This window comes from Chiloscyllium plagiosum, chromosome 1 (assembly GCF_004010195.1).
Source record: "Chiloscyllium plagiosum isolate BGI_BamShark_2017 chromosome 1, ASM401019v2, whole genome shotgun sequence".
NCBI classification, from domain to species: domain Eukaryota; kingdom Metazoa; phylum Chordata; class Chondrichthyes; order Orectolobiformes; family Hemiscylliidae; genus Chiloscyllium; species Chiloscyllium plagiosum.
Window position 1 is genome coordinate 56733286 of NC_057710.1, and position 13632 is coordinate 56746917.

The 13632-nt window shown below is 58.6% G+C and overlaps 1 protein-coding gene across 3 annotated transcripts in view; it reads left to right on the top strand.

Annotated features, from left to right (window-relative positions):
- Positions 1 to 13632, top strand: part of LOC122548398 (probable E3 ubiquitin-protein ligase HERC1) — a 349687-nt gene that overhangs the window by 245509 nt on the left and 90546 nt on the right. For all 3 annotated transcript variants that reach the window (XM_043687001.1, XM_043686981.1, XM_043686991.1), the window contains exons 46-48: positions 8244 to 8299; positions 10558 to 10746; positions 12573 to 12744. In XM_043687001.1, coding sequence (XP_043542936.1) covers positions 8244 to 8299; positions 10558 to 10746; positions 12573 to 12744 — 417 coding nt within the window. The remainder of the gene's footprint in view (positions 1 to 8243; positions 8300 to 10557; positions 10747 to 12572; positions 12745 to 13632) is intronic.

The window sequence follows — 13632 nt, forward strand, 5'->3', positions numbered from 1 at the left end:
CCCTAATGACTCTGCTTCCACCACTGCTGGCCATGCATTCACAACTCTCTCCGTAAAGAACCTTCCTCTGAAGTCCCCTCTATACCTTTCTCCTAATATCTTGCAACTATGACCCCTCATACCAGTCAATCCAGCCCTGGGGAAAAGTCTCTGGCTACTGACTTTGTCCATTCCTCTTGTTATCTTGTATACCTCGATCAGGTCATCTCTCTCGCTCTCGCGCTCTCTCTCTCTCGCGCTCTCTCTCTCTCGCGCTCGCTCTCTCTCGCTCTCGCGCTCTCTCTCTCTCTCTCGCTCTCCCTCTCCCTGTCTCGCCCTCGCGCGCGCCCTCTCCCTGTCTCGCCCTCGCGCGCGCGCCCTCTCCCTGTCTCGCCCTCGCGCGCGCGCCCTCTCCCTGTCTCGCCCTCGCGCGCGCGCCCTCTCCCTGTCTCGCCCTCGCGCGCGCGCCCTCTCCCTGTCTCGCCCTCGCGCGCGCGCCCTCTCCCTGTCTCGCCCTCGCGCGCGCGCCCTCTCCCTGTCTCGCCCTCGCGCGCGCGCCCTCTCCCTGTCTCGCCCTCGCGCGCGCGCCCTCTCCCTGTCTCGCCCTCGCGCGCGCGCCCTCTCCCTGTCTCGCCCTCGCGCGCGCGCCCTCTCCCTGTCTCGCCCTCGCGCGCGCGCCCTCTCCCTGTCTCGCCCTCGCGCGCGCGCCCTCTCCCTGTCTCGCCCTCGCGCGCGCGCCCTCTCCCTGTCTCGCCCTCGCGCGCGCGCCCTCTCCCTGTCTCGCCCTCGCGCGCGCGCCCTCTCCCTGTCTCGCCCTCGCGCGCGCGCCCTCTCCCTGTCTCGCCCTCGCGCGCGCGCCCTCTCCCTGTCTCGCCCTCGCGCGCGCGCCCTCTCCCTGTCTCGCCCTCGCGCGCGCGCCCTCTCCCTGTCTCGCCCTCGCGCGCGCGCCCTCTCCCTGTCTCGCCCTCGCGCGCGCGCCCTCTCCCTGTCTCGCCCTCGCGCGCGCGCCCTCTCCCTGTCTCGCCCTCGCGCGCGCGCCCTCTCCCTGTCTCGCCCTCGCGCGCGCGCCCTCTCCCTGTCTCGCCCTCGCGCGCGCGCCCTCTCCCTGTCTCGCCCTCGCGCGCGCGCCCTCTCCCTGTCTCGCCCTCGCGCGCGCGCCCTCTCCCTGTCTCGCCCTCGCGCGCGCGCCCTCTCCCTGTCTCGCCCTCGCGCGCGCGCCCTCTCCCTGTCTCGCCCTCGCGCGCGCGCCCTCTCCCTGTCTCGCCCTCGCGCGCGCGCCCTCTCCCTGTCTCGCCCTCGCGCGCGCGCCCTCTCCCTGTCTCGCCCTCGCGCGCGCGCCCTCTCCCTGTCTCGCCCTCGCGCGCGCGCCCTCTCCCTGTCTCGCCCTCGCGCGCGCGCCCTCTCCCTGTCTCGCCCTCGCGCGCGCGCCCTCTCCCTGTCTCGCCCTCGCGCGCGCGCCCTCTCCCTGTCTCGCCCTCGCGCGCGCGCCCTCTCCCTGTCTCGCCCTCGCGCGCGCGCCCTCTCCCTGTCTCGCCCTCGCGCGCGCGCCCTCTCCCTGTCTCGCCCTCGCGCGCGCGCCCTCTCCCTGTCTCGCCCTCGCGCGCGCGCCCTCTCCCTGTCTCGCCCTCGCGCGCGCGCCCTCTCCCTGTCTCGCCCTCGCGCGCGCGCCCTCTCCCTGTCTCGCCCTCGCGCGCGCGCCCTCTCCCTGTCTCGCCCTCGCGCGCGCGCCCTCTCCCTGTCTCGCCCTCGCGCGCGCGCCCTCTCCCTGTCTCGCCCTCGCGCGCGCGCCCTCTCCCTGTCTCGCCCTCGCGCGCGCGCCCTCTCCCTGTCTCGCCCTCGCGCGCGCGCCCTCTCCCTGTCTCGCCCTCGCGCGCGCGCCCTCTCCCTGTCTCGCCCTCGCGCGCGCGCCCTCTCCCTGTCTCGCCCTCGCGCGCGCGCCCTCTCCCTGTCTCGCCCTCGCGCGCGCGCCCTCTCCCTGTCTCGCCCTCGCGCGCGCGCCCTCTCCCTGTCTCGCCCTCGCGCGCGCGCCCTCTCCCTGTCTCGCCCTCGCGCGCGCGCCCTCTCCCTGTCTCGCCCTCGCGCGCGCGCCCTCTCCCTGTCTCGCCCTCGCGCGCGCGCCCTCTCCCTGTCTCGCCCTCGCGCGCGCGCCCTCTCCCTGTCTCGCCCTCGCGCGCGCGCCCTCTCCCTGTCTCGCCCTCGCGCGCGCGCCCTCTCCCTGTCTCGCCCTCGCGCGCGCGCCCTCTCCCTGTCTCGCCCTCGCGCGCGCGCCCTCTCCCTGTCTCGCCCTCGCGCGCGCGCCCTCTCCCTGTCTCGCCCTCGCGCGCGCGCCCTCTCCCTGTCTCGCCCTCGCGCGCGCGCCCTCTCCCTGTCTCGCCCTCGCGCGCGCGCCCTCTCCCTGTCTCGCCCTCGCGCGCGCGCCCTCTCCCTGTCTCGCCCTCGCGCGCGCGCCCTCTCCCTGTCTCGCCCTCGCGCGCGCGCCCTCTCCCTGTCTCGCCCTCGCGCGCGCGCCCTCTCCCTGTCTCGCCCTCGCGCGCGCGCCCTCTCCCTGTCTCGCCCTCGCGCGCGCGCCCTCTCCCTGTCTCGCCCTCGCGCGCGCGCCCTCTCCCTGTCTCGCCCTCGCGCGCGCGCCCTCTCCCTGTCTCGCCCTCGCGCGCGCGCCCTCTCCCTGTCTCGCCCTCGCGCGCGCGCCCTCTCCCTGTCTCGCCCTCGCGCGCGCGCCCTCTCCCTGTCTCGCCCTCGCGCGCGCGCCCTCTCCCTGTCTCGCCCTCGCGCGCGCGCCCTCTCCCTGTCTCGCCCTCGCGCGCGCGCCCTCTCCCTGTCTCGCCCTCGCGCGCGCGCCCTCTCCCTGTCTCGCCCTCGCGCGCGCGCCCTCTCCCTGTCTCGCCCTCGCGCGCGCGCCCTCTCCCTGTCTCGCCCTCGCGCGCGCGCCCTCTCCCTGTCTCGCCCTCGCGCGCGCGCCCTCTCCCTGTCTCGCCCTCGCGCGCGCGCCCTCTCCCTGTCTCGCCCTCGCGCGCGCGCCCTCTCCCTGTCTCGCCCTCGCGCGCGCGCCCTCTCCCTGTCTCGCCCTCGCGCGCGCGCCCTCTCCCTGTCTCGCCCTCGCGCGCGCGCCCTCTCCCTGTCTCGCCCTCGCGCGCGCGCCCTCTCCCTGTCTCGCCCTCGCGCGCGCGCCCTCTCCCTGTCTCGCCCTCGCGCGCGCGCCCTCTCCCTGTCTCGCCCTCGCGCGCGCGCCCTCTCCCTGTCTCGCCCTCGCGCGCGCGCCCTCTCCCTGTCTCGCCCTCGCGCGCGCGCCCTCTCCCTGTCTCGCCCTCGCGCGCGCGCCCTCTCCCTGTCTCGCCCTCGCGCGCGCGCCCTCTCCCTGTCTCGCCCTCGCGCGCGCGCCCTCTCCCTGTCTCGCCCTCGCGCGCGCGCCCTCTCCCTGTCTCGCCCTCGCGCGCGCGCCCTCTCCCTGTCTCGCCCTCGCGCGCGCGCCCTCTCCCTGTCTCGCCCTCGCGCGCGCGCCCTCTCCCTGTCTCGCCCTCGCGCGCGCGCCCTCTCCCTGTCTCGCCCTCGCGCGCGCGCCCTCTCCCTGTCTCGCCCTCGCGCGCGCGCCCTCTCCCTGTCTCGCCCTCGCGCGCGCGCCCTCTCCCTGTCTCGCCCTCGCGCGCGCGCCCTCTCCCTGTCTCGCCCTCGCGCGCGCGCCCTCTCCCTGTCTCGCCCTCGCGCGCGCGCCCTCTCCCTGTCTCGCCCTCGCGCGCGCGCCCTCTCCCTGTCTCGCCCTCGCGCGCGCGCCCTCTCCCTGTCTCGCCCTCGCGCGCGCGCCCTCTCCCTGTCTCGCCCTCGCGCGCGCGCCCTCTCCCTGTCTCGCCCTCGCGCGCGCGCCCTCTCCCTGTCTCGCCCTCGCGCGCGCGCCCTCTCCCTGTCTCGCCCTCGCGCGCGCGCCCTCTCCCTGTCTCGCCCTCGCGCGCGCGCCCTCTCCCTGTCTCGCCCTCGCGCGCGCGCCCTCTCCCTGTCTCGCCCTCGCGCGCGCGCCCTCTCCCTGTCTCGCCCTCGCGCGCGCGCCCTCTCCCTGTCTCGCCCTCGCGCGCGCGCCCTCTCCCTGTCTCGCCCTCGCGCGCGCGCCCTCTCCCTGTCTCGCCCTCGCGCGCGCGCCCTCTCCCTGTCTCGCCCTCGCGCGCGCGCCCTCTCCCTGTCTCGCCCTCGCGCGCGCGCCCTCTCCCTGTCTCGCCCTCGCGCGCGCGCCCTCTCCCTGTCTCGCCCTCGCGCGCGCGCCCTCTCCCTGTCTCGCCCTCGCGCGCGCGCCCTCTCCCTGTCTCGCCCTCGCGCGCGCGCCCTCTCCCTGTCTCGCCCTCGCGCGCGCGCCCTCTCCCTGTCTCGCCCTCGCGCGCGCGCCCTCTCCCTGTCTCGCCCTCGCGCGCGCGCCCTCTCCCTGTCTCGCCCTCGCGCGCGCGCCCTCTCCCTGTCTCGCCCTCGCGCGCGCGCCCTCTCCCTGTCTCGCCCTCGCGCGCGCGCCCTCTCCCTGTCTCGCCCTCGCGCGCGCGCCCTCTCCCTGTCTCGCCCTCGCGCGCGCGCCCTCTCCCTGTCTCGCCCTCGCGCGCGCGCCCTCTCCCTGTCTCGCCCTCGCGCGCGCGCCCTCTCCCTGTCTCGCCCTCGCGCGCGCGCCCTCTCCCTGTCTCGCCCTCGCGCGCGCGCCCTCTCCCTGTCTCGCCCTCGCGCGCGCGCCCTCTCCCTGTCTCGCCCTCGCGCGCGCGCCCTCTCCCTGTCTCGCCCTCGCGCGCGCGCCCTCTCCCTGTCTCGCCCTCGCGCGCGCGCCCTCTCCCTGTCTCGCCCTCGCGCGCGCGCCCTCTCCCTGTCTCGCCCTCGCGCGCGCGCCCTCTCCCTGTCTCGCCCTCGCGCGCGCGCCCTCTCCCTGTCTCGCCCTCGCGCGCGCGCCCTCTCCCTGTCTCGCCCTCGCGCGCGCGCCCTCTCCCTGTCTCGCCCTCGCGCGCGCGCCCTCTCCCTGTCTCGCCCTCGCGCGCGCGCCCTCTCCCTGTCTCGCCCTCGCGCGCGCGCCCTCTCCCTGTCTCGCCCTCGCGCGCGCGCCCTCTCCCTGTCTCGCCCTCGCGCGCGCGCCCTCTCCCTGTCTCGCCCTCGCGCGCGCGCCCTCTCCCTGTCTCGCCCTCGCGCGCGCGCCCTCTCCCTGTCTCGCCCTCGCGCGCGCGCCCTCTCCCTGTCTCGCCCTCGCGCGCGCGCCCTCTCCCTGTCTCGCCCTCGCGCGCGCGCCCTCTCCCTGTCTCGCCCTCGCGCGCGCGCCCTCTCCCTGTCTCGCCCTCGCGCGCGCGCCCTCTCCCTGTCTCGCCCTCGCGCGCGCGCCCTCTCCCTGTCTCGCCCTCGCGCGCGCGCCCTCTCCCTGTCTCGCCCTCGCGCGCGCGCCCTCTCCCTGTCTCGCCCTCGCGCGCGCGCCCTCTCCCTGTCTCGCCCTCGCGCGCGCGCCCTCTCCCTGTCTCGCCCTCGCGCGCGCGCCCTCTCCCTGTCTCGCCCTCGCGCGCGCGCCCTCTCCCTGTCTCGCCCTCGCGCGCGCGCCCTCTCCCTGTCTCGCCCTCGCGCGCGCGCCCTCTCCCTGTCTCGCCCTCGCGCGCGCGCCCTCTCCCTGTCTCGCCCTCGCGCGCGCGCCCTCTCCCTGTCTCGCCCTCGCGCGCGCGCCCTCTCCCTGTCTCGCCCTCGCGCGCGCGCCCTCTCCCTGTCTCGCCCTCGCGCGCGCGCCCTCTCCCTGTCTCGCCCTCGCGCGCGCGCCCTCTCCCTGTCTCGCCCTCGCGCGCGCGCCCTCTCCCTGTCTCGCCCTCGCGCGCGCGCCCTCTCCCTGTCTCGCCCTCGCGCGCGCGCCCTCTCCCTGTCTCGCCCTCGCGCGCGCGCCCTCTCCCTGTCTCGCCCTCGCGCGCGCGCCCTCTCCCTGTCTCGCCCTCGCGCGCGCGCCCTCTCCCTGTCTCGCCCTCGCGCGCGCGCCCTCTCCCTGTCTCGCCCTCGCGCGCGCGCCCTCTCCCTGTCTCGCCCTCGCGCGCGCGCCCTCTCCCTGTCTCGCCCTCGCGCGCGCGCCCTCTCCCTGTCTCGCCCTCGCGCGCGCGCCCTCTCCCTGTCTCGCCCTCGCGCGCGCGCCCTCTCCCTGTCTCGCCCTCGCGCGCGCGCCCTCTCCCTGTCTCGCCCTCGCGCGCGCGCCCTCTCCCTGTCTCGCCCTCGCGCGCGCGCCCTCTCCCTGTCTCGCCCTCGCGCGCGCGCCCTCTCCCTGTCTCGCCCTCGCGCGCGCGCCCTCTCCCTGTCTCGCCCTCGCGCGCGCGCCCTCTCCCTGTCTCGCCCTCGCGCGCGCGCCCTCTCCCTGTCTCGCCCTCGCGCGCGCGCCCTCTCCCTGTCTCGCCCTCGCGCGCGCGCCCTCTCCCTGTCTCGCCCTCGCGCGCGCGCCCTCTCCCTGTCTCGCCCTCGCGCGCGCGCCCTCTCCCTGTCTCGCCCTCGCGCGCGCGCCCTCTCCCTGTCTCGCCCTCGCGCGCGCGCCCTCTCCCTGTCTCGCCCTCGCGCGCGCGCCCCTCTCTCTTCTCCTCCGCTCTCTCTTCTCCTCCGCGCTCTCTCTTCTCCTCCGCGCTCTCTCTTCTCCTCCGCGCTCTCTTCTCCTCCGCGCTCTCTTCTCCTCCGCGCTCCAGAGAACCTCCCTTCATAAGGCAAGCCCTCCAGTCCAGGCAGCATCCTGGTTAACTTTATTTGCACCCTCTCCAAAGCCTCCATATCTTCCCTATAGTAGGGAGACCAGGACTGGACACAATATTCCTAATGTGGTCTCGCCAGGGACTTGTAGAGCTGTAGCAAAACCTTGCAGCTCTTAAACTTGATCCCCCGTTAATGAAAGCCAAAACACCATATGCTTTCTAAACTCTTCCTATTCATGCACTCATCCAAATGCCTTTTAAATGTTGTCATTATACCTGGCCCCACCACTTCCTTTGGCAGTTCATTTCATACAAGCACCACCCTCTGTGTGGAAAAAGTTGCCCCTCAGGTCCTTTATAAATCTTACCCCTCTTACCATTAACCTATGCCTTCTAGTTTTGGACTCCCCCCATCCTGGGGAAGAGTCCTTGCCTATTCACCCTAGCCACGTTCCTCATGATTAAGGAGCAGAATTAGGCCATTCAACCCATCGAGTGTGCTCCTCCTTTTCAATCATGGTTGATGTTTCTGCACCCCATTTGCCTGCATTCTGTAACCTTTGATTTCCTTCTATCATGAACCTCTATCTTAAAAATGCTAAATGATTTGGTCTCCACAGACTTCTGCTGCATGAGTTCCACAGAATTCCCTCCCTATCTCTCAGATTAGGATTAAACTGCCCATAATAAGGCAGAAAGAGCCAATATGGATGGTGGGGTGCCTGATGTTCAACTCCCAACCACTCACCTTCTGGATACCACTGCAATCGAGTGTTTTGACTGTTAAAGTTAATGGATAGCAAATTCACACATGAATTCAAAATATGTTATCCAGCATACAAAGCTGCAAGGCAAGATCACAGATTCATAAATGTATCCTTTTATAGGAAACATTTAGTGGTTATTTAGCAACTTCCATATTCTCAGCATATCAAAGTACTGCACAACCAATTTATCACATTTGTGGTTAGTATTTAAACAACTAGAACTGCTCTCTGCCCTGAGTTTCCACATTGTATACTTAATTTGATAGTTACCAGTTCTTTTTTTGATGATTTTAAGTTGATCAAATGTTTGAGAGGAATGCAACAAGAACTCTTATGCTGTTATTTGAGGAAAAGTCTGATTGATATTTCCAACATTGCAGCATTTCCATTATATTATTACGAATTATGTATTTACATGTAATGTATTGAATTAAGGCCTGCTAAGTATAGTCTTTTGACTCTAGCTGACAGTCTATTTCTAGAATAAACATTAATGACAATATGTAGATTAGAAATTAATAAACATGATGTCAGAAAGAGTTCCACAAAATACTTGTTCTAATAATATGTCTCCAGCAGTTTGACAACAAATTATTGGAACAGGAACAGTTGTGGCATTCGTATCAATTAATTTGATCATTTTGGAGATTCTGTTACAATTCAGTAAAATGGATTTGATTTAAGCTGTAATTATATTTTTTTTAAAAACGAATGGCAGGAGAAAATAGTCACAAACTATTTTTCATGTGCAACAAATACATTTTGAATTTTCTCAAAACCTGTTAAAAATGTTATCCAGTTCTTATCAATCTCATGAACATATTTCTTCCCTCCCTCCACATCTCCTCAGCAAAACCAAAGGATTAGCGCCTGATTTAATCAACAAGCATGAAAATACGCCTGAAGGTACGTAGATTTTGCAACAGAACAAAGCCATGTTTCCACTATAGCTCTGTCTCTGTAGCTCTAATTTACAGCATCTAAATTAAGGCTATAACAACTGTAAATCATTCTTTTATTCTTAATAGTGAGTTTTCTGAACACAGTTACTGATTTTAATATATTTCTCTACTGAACCATATTTTTGGCTAAATGTCAAACCTACAATAAAAGCACTATGATAGTGTAGCTTGGAGCTGAGCATGCAGGTGAGAGATTCCCATGTATTTGTTGCCCTTGTCCTTGTTAAGTGATAGCATTTGTGGGTTTGGAAGCATAGAAATATAGAGAATTTAAGCAGGAGTATGCTGTTTAGCCCATCAAGCCTGCTCTGCCATTCATCATGATCATGGCTGATCTTCCATCTCAATACCCTACTTCTGCTCCAACCCCATACACCCTGACACCTTTAGCTATCCTGAACATATACAGTGACGTGGAATCCAAAGCATTACGGGGGAGAGAATTTCATAGGTTCATCACTTGGTGAGTAATATCTCCTCATCAAACTAACATAACCCATGTCCTGACACCTTGATTTCCTGTTCTAGATCCCCAGACCAGGAAAATGTCAACTCTCATTTGGGCAACTCGGTGGCTCAGTGGTGCGGGCGGCACAGTGGCTCGGGTTAGCGCTGCTGCTTCATACACGAGGGACCTGGGTTAGATTCCCGCCTTGGGTGACTGTCTATGTAGAGTTTGCACATTCTCCCCCTGTCTGCTTTGGTTTCCTTCAGGTGCTCCAGTTTCCTCCCATAATCCAAGGATATGCAGGTTAGGTGAATTGACCATGCTAAATTGCCCATAGTGTTAGGTGCATTAGTCAGGTAAATGGAGGGGAGTGGGCCTGGTGTCGTTTACTCTTCGGACGGTCGGTGTGGACTTGTTGGGCCGAAGGGCCTGTTTCCATACTGTAGGGAATCTAATCTAATCTAATTTAATCTCATCTAATTTGTCAAGCTCTGTGAGAATTCTATTTGTTTCAATGACATCCCTCTCCTACTTCTAAACTCCAGTGAATATTAGCGCAGTCAACCCAATCTCTCCTCAACAAACCTGCCATCCCACAAATCAAGCTGGTGAACCTTCACTGCACTTCATCTATGGCAGTTATATATTCTCTTAGGTAAGGAGACCAAAACTGCACACAATGCAGGTGTTGCAAGAAACATTGGAAGATAATATAAAAGCTTGGTCTTCAGTGTCTTAGTATCAACAGTTTTTGTTCTTCCATTGGGCTGATGGAGGAGCTGTTGGCCTTTCCTAAGGAGAAGGTGTATCTTCTCTCCCTGGATCTTATTGCCCTTTCCTCCTCTCCTGTCCCTGTTAATATAACTTATTTAGTCTGGTTGGCCATCAGTGCTATGTCAAACACCTGTCTAACCCATTGTGAGTCAAATACCTGCTTTCCCCTTGTCCATCTCCATTTGAAGATTGGATTTCTTTCCTTCTAAGGCTAAAACCTCCTTATTTTCAATTCACTGCATTGATAATGGAGTAGGATGGCCTAATAAATTTTTGATGTGAGCCAAGGCCTTGATGATTTTTATTAGAGATTTGTTTACATTTGCAGAAGGCTAGTTACAGATGTCGCAGTTAGGTTAGGTCTCCTGCTAAGCAAGAAATACCAAACGTGGAATGCTGAGGTTTAAGGGGCCCCCAATTTTCAACACCACCACAGACCTTTATGACACAGGGAAAGTCTGTCATAAAGCAGCTGAAGATAATCAGCTATGAAAAGCTCCTGCACTGATTTCCTGTGGCAGAGATGATTGAATTCCACGAATCACAAGCACATTTCTTTTGTGTTAAGTAGTACTATAGAGACTTACCCAGTTCCCACTAACTGCAGTTTTGCTGACGTTCCTCAGTGCCTCAGCTGGCAAATGTTGCTTTTGGTGTCAGGAGCAATCACCCTATTTACCCTCTTGAGTGCCCTTTTGGATGAAGGCTGTAATGTGTTCATTTGGCTCAACCGAGCTGAAACTGAGCATTAAGCTATTGTTGAGTAGGTGCAACTTAATATCATTGTCATTGTTGGCTATGCTGGACCTGTCCTTTTTTTGTGGACTGGACATACCTGGGTAAGTTTTAACATTACTCATTAGGGCTAAATGTTGGGTTTATGGACATTTTGTTGATTGATCAGTGAAAAGCAAGCTTTTAAATTTTCTTCAAGATGTAGATGTATAAAACTTTGCTGTTTATATATTTTTGTTTCACAGAGGACTGGGACATATTAGATTCAGAAGGAAACGAGCGGCTTACAGGACAGGAAGATTTTGCTTCATTAGCTGAACCACTTGGGTTAAATGACAGCAAATTGATTCCAGATCCAGTTCAATTTCCAGAACAGGATCCTCTTGGGGCATCAGTTGCCACTGATAACACACATGAAATGCTTTTAAAGAAAGGTAACTTCAGCCATGTTTTCAAATTTATTATGAAAGTGATAAGTGCATGAAGGTGTCATGGTATTACTATCAATAAAACACCTGATAAAATGGTAACGTAACCTGTATTTATCAAGTTAATGTAGGATCTAGGCATCAAATAAAGGCCACAGGGAGATACAAAAAATGGCTGACTTGCTGCAACTTGTTTTTTTTAAACCCCTGCTGATTACACATATGGAGTGGTCAGGAAGTCTCTGACATGCTTTTTTACTAAAACATGGTGTGTACCAATGCAAGATCATATAAAAATAAGAGTGCAATTGTTACCTATTTTTAAAAAATGAATTTTTGGCATTAATTCATAACATTTTAATATAATGAATTGTTTATGTTCTGAAGTGGACCAAAAGAGCTACTTAGAATACTGGACTTCCCTCTAGTCTTTTCACTCCCAAACTCCCCTAAATCAAACAGAAAAGTTCCTGTGACACTGCTCGCTACTGGCCATGAAAGCTGCATGCAACCTGCTCAGTAGTGAATAGATATGATTAGACAACTCTGTTCTGCCCTTCAGATCTGGATAGCCATTCTGCAAGATCTCATTGTAACCACAACTCCACAGTCCCGTCTACCCCCGATAACTTTTCGCATCTTTGTTTACCAAGAATCTATTCAGCCCTGTATTAAAAATATTCAACGACTCTGCTTTAGTCGCCTTTTGAGGCAGTGAGTTCAAAACTTATCACCCTCTGAGAAAAAGTTTACCTCGTGTTATGGTTGAATGACTTCTTATTTTTGAATGATGACCCCTAGTTCTAGATTCTGCCACTCTCTTGACATCTACCCTTGCAAGTCCTCTCAATATCTTGTATGCTTCAATAAAATTGCCTCTTAATCACTCTTCTAAACTCCAGTGGATACGATTCTAGCCTATCTAACCTTTCCTCATAAAATAGTGCTCACTTTTCAATGCTCAACCTCCTCTCAACTGATTCCAGTTTAAAAAAAAAGGTCACCAATACTGCACATAATCGCTCAAAGGTTTCACCCTGATGTCACCATGTGTGAATTGTCATCTTGAACATTTCCTGCCAGTTTTATGGCTAGAATAAATAAATAGAAGGAACCTGAATAAGGCTTTGCCTATTCTGCAGAAAAATTGACTCAGAATTTTGTTTTTCTTTGTTTTTCTTCAGTATACTTCGTCATGAAATAAGATCTGTCAGTAGAATCATAGAATTTTACAGTACAAAAGGAGGTCATTCAACCCATCATATTTGTACCAGCTCTGAAAAAAGCTAGCCAGCTAGACTCGTTTTCCAGCCCTATCTCTGTAGTCCTCTACATTCATCAATTTCAAATATATATCCAGCTCTCTTTTGAAACCTCCTATGGAATCCACCTCCACCACTCTCCCAACCAACGCATTCCAAATTCCAGCAATTCTGAGTACAGGAAGTTTCTCCTCTCACCCCCTAGTTCTCTTGCTCATAACGTTGAAGTTGTGACCCCTAGTTACTGGCATACCAACAAATGGAAATACAATATCTTCCTTTGCTTTGTCAAAATTTTGTAATTTTGAGCACTTCAATAAGGTCACCTGTTATTTTCCTTGGAGCAGAGAAAACCCAATTTCTGTAAGTGTTCCTGTTATCTAAAATCGGTCATTCTTGGGACCATTCTAATAAATTATCTTTGTGCACTTTCTAGGGCTTTAACATTCTTTCTTAAATAAGATGTTCACAACTGAACACAATACTCCAAATCTGGTCTGACCAATCATTTGTAGAGCTTTAGCACCACTTCCTTGCTTTTATACCATTTGTACCATTTTCCTCTGTTAGGTTTAAATAGGTCTGATGAGAAAACAAACACCAAACTGACTTTGGGTGAACAAGCTGCATCTCTCCGGGATACCCAGGAAAGAGTTTTTGCTCTTCAGCGTATCACAGTGGCTATGCAAATTCTTCTAGCACATACCATGGTTATGAAAGCTTTATCATTGATCTCTGTAAGGTATGTCAGAAATTATAATTTCTCAATAATCTTGGCTGTTGAAAATAATCATTGCCTTAAAATCATAAGCATTTGATCAATTATGCTACATGGTGGCACATATTCTAAGTATGAATGAGTGACTTTGTCACCAAAGGACTGTGTGGTGCTCATTCAAACTAGGGCAGAAGATCTGACATTGGCACCACTCCTGTCACATGGATTTCAGATAGTTCAGGAATAGACTGGATAGGCAATGAGAGGCTATCCTCCTTCCATTCAAAACCTCCAAGTGTGGAGCATAAACGAAAGCCTGTTATCATTATACTGTCATTCCCTTTCCCAGTGAGGACATCCTCCATTGTTGTTTGGTACTACCACAATGCTAAATGCAATGGGCTCAGAGCAGATGTAGGAGCTTGAAACTTGTCATCAGTGAGGTGCTGTGAGCCATCAGCAGTGACACAGATTCAACCACAACCTCTAACCTCATTATTCAACCACAACCTCTAACCTCATTGCTTGGCAATTGCCCCCAGTCTACCATTATCATCCATCCAGGGAACCAATACTATGGCTCACTGACAAGTATAGAAGAAGAGCAGGAGCATGAAAGGCACCAAAAACTGAGGTGCTGATGTGGTTAAATTATAACACCAGAGTTACTTGCATGATATACAGTGGAAGCAGCGTGTTAAGGACTTAGTTAAGTGATACCACAGCCAACAGATCAAATGAAAAGGCATGAATGTTGATGAGATAAAAACAATGGCTGCAGATGCTGGAAACCAGATTCTGGAGTAGAGTGGTGCTGGAAAAGCACAGCAGTTCAGGCAGCATCCGAGGAGCAGGAAAATCGACGTTTCGGGCAAAAGCCCTTCATCAGGAATACAGGCAGAGTGCCTGAAG